This window comes from Argentina silus, assembly GCF_951799395.1.
Source record: "Argentina silus genome assembly, contig: scaffold_105, whole genome shotgun sequence".
Classification (NCBI taxonomy): domain Eukaryota; kingdom Metazoa; phylum Chordata; class Actinopteri; order Argentiniformes; family Argentinidae; genus Argentina; species Argentina silus.
In genome coordinates this window covers 45,620-53,119 of record NW_028152859.1, presented here as the reverse complement: position 1 = coordinate 53,119, position 7,500 = coordinate 45,620, and the positions used below count along the sequence as shown (strand labels likewise).

Here is a 7,500-nt window from a genome sequence, read left to right as displayed (position 1 = left end):
CATGATCTGTAGGCTACACATTCTGATTCAGCTCTTATGTGCTTGCTTGAGCCACACTTACAACAAGCTCAAATCCTTTCCCATTAACAAACAAAAGCGTAACAGTTTATCCAGCCACTAGACAGTCTTTTAGATACAATTTGAAAGCTGACTACAATCCAGTCCCACTCCTCCACTAGGAGAGTCAAGTTCTTCATTTAACAAATTCCGTTAAATTCATAGAAGATTAACATGCAAACATTGATTTTAATGTAGCCAAAATGTTGCATATTTTAGAGAACTGTTATCAATTCCATTTTACATCACGACAATAATAAAATGCTTGTGTTCATTTCTGCAGGGACGTAGGTCACCTGACCCAGGTGTAGTGTAGTCAGGGACGTAGGAAGGATATTTCGAGGGGGGTGAAGGGTTACGGTTATTATGAAATATGGACGATGCCTTAGCCTAGCGATGTTTAGGTGGTCTTTGGGTGGTGTTGAGGTGGTGTTTTGGTGGTGTTTTGGTGGTGTTGGGGTGATGTTTAGGTGGTCTTTGGGTGGTGTTTTGGTGGTGTTGGGGTGATGTTTAGGTGGTCTTTGGGTGGTGTTGAGGTGGTGTTTTGGTGGTGTTGGGGTGATGTTTAGGTGCTGTTTGGGTCCTACCTGCCACAGTGATCTGTACGGAGGCTCGTATCGCCCCCTGCTGGTCGTTGGAGGCGGTGCAGGTGTAGTTCCCCGCGTCGCCACGCCGCACCTTAGAGAAGTGCAACACACCTGAGGCCTGATCCACACTAGTTGGGAGGTCAGCCCCGTCTGCAGGGGGAGCCAGAGAGCACAGGGTCACACACACGCACCCACACACACGCACACACACACACACACACAGCATGGTTATAACATGCGCACACTAACCTGCTCTGGTCCAGAGGATGGTGGGGGGGTCTCTGCCCTTGGCTGAACACTGAACACTGCTCTCCTTGTCCAGCTCCACACACTGGGTGGGCTGTGGGGTCGGGGTGAACTTTAACCTCTCTACAGGAGACAGGAGGGGGGGGGTCAGGAGAGACACACGCACACGCGCACACACACGCGCACACACACACACACACACACACACGTACCCAGTACGTTGACCTTGGCTCGGCCCTCGAGGTACCCGGCCCCCGTCTGGCAGCGACACATGTAGACATGGTTGTCATAAACCTCCACACTGTTGATCCTCAGAGTCCCGTTAGGGAACAGCCTGAAACGCCCGTCCTGACACACACACACACACACAGCATGGTTATAGCACACACACACACACACTCACACACACAGCATGGTCATCACACACACACACACACACACACACACACACACACACACACACACACACACACACAGCATGGTTATAGCACACACACACACCTCTTAGCCAGTAGGCAGACACACACACACACACACAGTATGGTCATCACACACACACAGCATGGTCATCACACACACACACAGCATGGTCATCACACACACACACACACCTCTTAGCCAGTAGGCAGACACACACACACACACACACACACACACACAGCATGGTCATCACACACACACACACACCTCTTAGCCAGTAGGCAGACACACACACACACACACAGCATGGTCATCACACACACACACACACCTCTTAGCCAGTAGGCAGACACACACACACACACACACACACACACACACACACACACACACACACACACACACACACACACACACACACACACACACACACCCCTCTTACTTCGTCTGTGATGGGGATGAAGTTGCGGTACCATGTGACCTGGGGTTGGGGCGTGGCTCGGGCGTGGCAGTGCAGGTACCCAGCATGCCCCTCTTCCAGATGGCTGTCCTCAGGCTTCCTCAGCCACTCTGGGGGGGCTGGGGGAGGAGGGGCAGTTAGCGTTAGCACCTAGCATGACTGGTTAGCATTAGCGTTAGCAGCTAGCATGACTGGTTAGCGTTAACACCTAGCATGACTGGTTAGCATTAGCGTTAGCAGCTAGCCTCACTGTGTATCGATACTCACTAGCCACGGTGACAGTGAGCTCCAGCTTCCTGGTCCCAGCCCTGTTCCGGGCCAGGCAGGTGTAAGGCCCAGAGTCCTCTCCCTGGGTGGGGCTGAACACCAACTCCAGCCCCTCCTGGTAGACCCTGCCCTGGCTGGGCACCCGCTCCCCCCCCCTCTCCCACCACACCTCCGGCTCCGGCTGGCCACCAGGGCGGCGACACCACACACGCTCCAGGGAGTTGGCACTAAACTCCCTGCTCAGGCTGGGGCCCATGTCCTCGATGTCTGGGGGAGGGGGGAGGGGTATTAGTCTCCAGTCTTGGTCCAAGAATCATGAGTATACTTGCTTTCATTTGCCTGTGTGTGTGTGTGTGCTCCCTCTCTTACCTGCGATGCTGACCGTGGCCTCCAGGGTGACAGGGGGTCCGCGGGGGCCCTGAGACACACACCTGTAGACCCCCGTGTTCCTGGGCTTCACCTGGGTGATGAGCAGGGACCCATTGGTCAGCAGAACCAACCTGGAGGAGGAGAGAGGGGGAGGAGGAGGGAGACAGCATGGCTGAGTTAAGTCTGAGTTGTTTTGCTGTTTTCATGAATCTACATGCAACAGGCAGTATAAGAGGAATGTTGTTATTGGAAGATTAATCTCTCCCACACACACACACACACACACACACACACACACACACACACACCCTCACAGACACACACACCCTCACAGACATTACCGTGACTTGTTGACGATGAGCTCGTCCTGGTGGTACCACTGGTGGTCCGGGGGGGGCTCGGCCGTGAACTGGCAGTGGAGCAGCGCCTCCTCGTTTCTCAGGACCACCACGTCCTCTGGACTCACCACCGCCCGCGGGAAGCTCTGGTCTACGGAGACAGACCAGGGACAAACATCATACAGTGGCTTCGGAAAGTATTCAGACACCTTCACCTTTTCCACATTTTGTTGTGTTATAGACTCAATTTAAAATGGATACAATTAAATAATTTTGCCATCAATGCACACACACAATACCCCAGAAGGACAAAGCCAAAACACATTATTAGAAATGTCTGCAAATGTATTAAAATTGAAATACCTCATGTACATCAGTAATGTAATAATGTATAATAATAATGTACATCAGTAATAATGTATAATAATAATGTACATCAGTATTCAGACCGGTTGCTATGACAGCTCAAATGCTAAAATGTCATCAACAAATCACTCAATAGGTTGAATTGTGTCGTACCTATGACGGTGTGTGTGTGTGTGTACCTATGACGGTGAGTGAGTGTGAGTGTGTGTGTGTGTGTGTGTGTGTGAGTGAGTGTGTGTGTGTGTGTGTACCTATGACGGTGAGTGAGTGTGAGTGTGTGTGTGTGTGTGTGTGTGTGTGTGTGTGTGTGTGTACCTATGACGGTGAGTGTGTAGTTGGTGGTGCTGCAGACGTGGCCGGCAGGGTTGCGGGCGCAGCAGTAGTAGAGGGCGTTGTCGTCGGGCGAGGCGCTGGGGAGGGTCAGCGTCCGCTCCTTGTTGTTGATCTGGTGGCTCTTCTCTGCCAGACGCACCCCGTCCTTATACCAGTGGCACGTCGGCCTGGGGGGGGGGGGTGATTAGATTCATCTTTAATCTCATCTTTTGTCTCACAAAGACACCCCATACTCAACTGCTGTGTGTGTGTGTGTGTGTCACCTGGGGTGTCCATCGATGTTGCACCTGAAGGTGACGGGGGTGGAGCTCTGGATGTCCTGGTCTGAGGCAGGGTCCTTCAGGACCACCTCCCCACTCTCCAACCCTGGGGGGGAGAGGGCATCAGGCCTGGTCAACACACACACAACCACAGACACACACACACACAGGATAACCCCGCTCATGCTGGCTTTAGATTTAGTGGTGGAGGTGGTGGTGGAGGTGGTGATGGTGGTGGAGGAGGTGGTGATGGTGGGGGTGGTGGTGGAGGAGGAGGTGATGGTGGGGGTGGAGGAGGAGGTGATGGTGGGGGTGGTGGTGGAGGAGGTGATGGTGGGAGTGGTGATGGTGGGGGTGGAGGTGGTGATAGAGGAGGTGATGGTGGGGGTGGTGGTGGAGGAGGAGGTGATGGTGGGGGTGGTGGTGGAGGAGGTGATGGTGGGAGTGGTGATGGTGGGGGTGGAGGTGGTGATAGAGGAGGTGATGGTGGGGGTGGGGGTGATGGTGGTACTTGGAGTGAGTTTTACCATCTCAACCAGTGAGTTTTGAAGCCCCCAGCAGCAGTGGGCCCTCCCGGGGCCATTCTGACACACTCACATTTGATGTTGAACGAGGCCTCTGCTGACTGCTCCACCGCGCCCGTGGCGTTGTTCTCGGCGACGCAGCGGAAGGTCCCAGCGTCCTGCGTCCGCTCCACCGCCGTAAACTTCAGGTTCCCTCCCTCCTGGAAGCGCCGCTCTGAGTCACTCACCGATTGGCCGTCGAGGAGCCAGCTGTAGGCCACACCCTCGGGGTCGCTGACCTCACATCGCAGCATGGCGCTCCGCCCGTGCAGTGCATCCTGGGACTTGGGCTCCTTGGTGAAGTGGAAGGAGGAGGCACGGACGGACAGAACTAAGAGAGAGAGAGAGAGAGAGAGGGAGAGAAAGACAGAGAGAGAGGGAGAGGGAGAGAGAGAGAGAGAGAGAGACAGAGAGAGAGAGAGAGACAGAGAGAGAGGGAGAGGGAGAGAGAGAGAGAGGGAGAGGGAGAGAGAGAGAGAGAGAGAGACAGAGAGAGAGAGAGAGACAGAGAGAGAGGGAGAGGGAGAGAGAGAGAGAGAGAGAGAGAGAGAGACAGAGAGAGAGGGAGAGAGAGAGAAAGAGAGGGAGAGAAAGAGAAGAAAAAAGCATGAGCACTGGCAAGTAGTGTGTGTGTGTGTGTGTGCGCGCGCGCGTGCGTGCGTGCGTCTTGTCTAGTAACAACTGGATGCAGCCCCCAATGTTCACGACCGTGTTGGAGAAGCTTCTGTGAACATGAACTGAACCAGACGACCATGACTGAACTACACCACAGAAACCCTGCAGAGGGTTAGGGTTAGGGCTAGGGTTAGGGTTAGGCAGACTAAAGCTACTACAGAAACCCTGCAGAGGGTTAGGGTCAGGGTTAGGGCTAGGGTTAGGCAGACTAAAGCTACTACAGAAACCCTGCAGAGGGTTAGGGTCAGGGTCAGGGTTAGGGCTAGGGTTAGGGTTAGGCAGACTAAAGCTACTACAGAAACCCTGCAGAGGGTTAGGGTCAGGGTCAGGGCTAGGGTTAGGGTTAGGCAGACTAAAGCTACTACAGAAACCCTGCAGAGGGTTAGGGTTAGGGTTAGCTTGAGTTCAGCAGACTAAAGCTACTTCATTTCCCTACATGGAAACCATGGAAACTACCTTCACCAACACAAGACAGTCAGGTAGTGAGAGAGACCACCACATCATGTGACTGCAGTCACTGGGAGAGAAGAAGGAGGGGGAGTCTGGGGAGGCGGGTGGGGTCGTACTTCCAGACAGTCTGTCTGTCTGCCTGCCTGTCAGTCTCGCTCCAGTGAGCGAGGCCTCTGCCCAGTATAGCCCATGCTGGTTCTGTGACTGGGACTGGGACTGGTGTGTGTGTGTGGGGGGGGGGGGGCAATGTTGCCCACGCTGGGACCGGACCAGTCTGGGAAATGAACTCTGGTCTCCCATGGAGAGGATGAGAGGAGGGGGAGGAGAGAGTAGAGGGGGTGGGACACACAAGGCCTCTACCTCTGAGAGGAGGGGGGGGGAGGCTACCGCTGGAAGGAGAACGTTCCCCACCCTCATCCCTCTTCCGGGATTCCAGGGCAGGAATTCTGCCTGTGGAGCCACAAAGGTGCCATTGATGGCTGAGGAGCGAAGGCTCCGCTGAGCCTGTGTAGGCGATGCTGATTGGCTCCACTGAGCCTGTGTAGGCGATGCTGATTGGCTCCGCTGAGCTGAGCCTGTGTAGGCGATGCTGATTGGCTGAGACGTGGACCACAGTTGGCTCCAGTGGTTCAAAGTTACTGAGTTTTCTCTGTTTTTTCTCTCTCTCTCTCTCTCTCTCTCTGCTACACTCAGCTCTGTCTGTGCCAAAAGCCCCTGTGGTCTCACACACACACACACACACACACACACACACACACACACACACACACACACACACACACACACACACACACACACACACACACGGCTGGCTCTAGTACAAAGGCAGGCTTTGATGCGTTGTGACCCTCTGGTGAAGGACAGTACTGAGGTCTGGGTTGGTTTAATCCCTGAGAGCAGAGAGGGGTGAGAGGAGTGTGTGTAGGGGGGGGACCCCCAGAGCAGAGAGGGGTGTGTGTGTGTGTGGGGGGGACCCCAGAGCAGAGAGGGGTGTGTGTGTGTGTGGGGGGGACCCCAGAGCAGAGAGGAGTGTGTGTAGGGGGGGACCCCAGAGCAGAGAGGGGTGTGTGTGTGTGTGTGTGTGGGGGGGGGGACCCCAGAGCAGAGAGGAGTGTGTGTAGGGGGGGGGGGGGGGGGGGGGACCCCAGAGCAGAGAGGGGTGTGTGTGTGTGTGTGTGTGGGGGGGGGACCCCAGAGCAGAGAGGAGTGTGTGTAGGGGGGGGGGGGGGGGGCCAGAGCAGAGAGGAGTGTGTGTAGGGGGGGGGGGGGGGACCCCAGAGCAGAGAGGGGTGTGTGTGTGTGTGTGTGGGGGGGGGGGGGGGTGCAGCTGTTGCTCCAGCCAGGGACACGACTCAACAGGTGTCCCATCTACCCCATAGCAGATTAACACTGTGTGTGTGTACGTGTGGATAGTGTGTGTGTGTATGTATGCATGTATGTATGTCCCCCCCCCTACCACACCCTCCCTCCCTCCCTCCCTATCATACCCGCCACCCCCCCCCATACCCTCACCATGCTCCGGAACATTCCACATCTCTACACACATCCCTCTACACAACACAACATCTCTACACAACACAACATCTCTACACACATCCCTCTACACAACACAACATCTCTACACAACACAACATCTCTACACAACACAACATCTCTACACATCCCTCTACACAACACAACATCTCTACACAACACAACATCTCTACACATCCCTCTACACAACATCTCTACACAACACAACATCTCTACACAACACAACATCTCTACACAACACAACATCTCTACACATCCCTCTACACAACACAACATCTCTATACAACATCTCTACACATCCCTCTCCACACATCTAAAAGGCCTCGCTCATTGAGTACAGAGAATGTTGTGGGCTTTCTAAATTCAGTTCAGGAGGGAGGGAGAGAGAGGGGGGGGGGTGGGAGAGAGAGAGAAAGGGAGGGAGAGGGGGGGGGGGGGGTGGGGGGAGGGAGGGAGAGAGAGAGCTTTAATGAAAAGCATATGGACTTCAATTTAATTATGTCCCATTTCTGATCTTGTAACAAGAACCACTTGTTCTCTACAGAGAACCCTCTCACACAGACACACACACACACA

General features: G+C 54.5%; 1 protein-coding gene across 1 annotated transcript in view; it reads right to left on the bottom strand.

The window, feature by feature from the left end:
* LOC310824574 (inactive tyrosine-protein kinase 7-like) overlaps positions 1 to 7,500 on the bottom strand; it is a 20,234-nt gene that overhangs the window by 4,195 nt on the left and 8,539 nt on the right. The window contains exons 2-11 of the mRNA XM_083697838.1: positions 4,301 to 4,597; positions 3,707 to 3,809; positions 3,426 to 3,610; positions 2,748 to 2,895; positions 2,407 to 2,537; positions 2,038 to 2,304; positions 1,753 to 1,889; positions 1,103 to 1,238; positions 894 to 1,013; positions 645 to 794 (exon numbers count right to left, since the gene is read on the bottom strand). Coding sequence (XP_083553964.1) covers positions 645 to 794; positions 894 to 1,013; positions 1,103 to 1,238; positions 1,753 to 1,889; positions 2,038 to 2,304; positions 2,407 to 2,537; positions 2,748 to 2,895; positions 3,426 to 3,610; positions 3,707 to 3,809; positions 4,301 to 4,597 — 1,674 coding nt within the window. The remainder of the gene's footprint in view (positions 1 to 644; positions 795 to 893; positions 1,014 to 1,102; positions 1,239 to 1,752; positions 1,890 to 2,037; positions 2,305 to 2,406; positions 2,538 to 2,747; positions 2,896 to 3,425; positions 3,611 to 3,706; positions 3,810 to 4,300; positions 4,598 to 7,500) is intronic.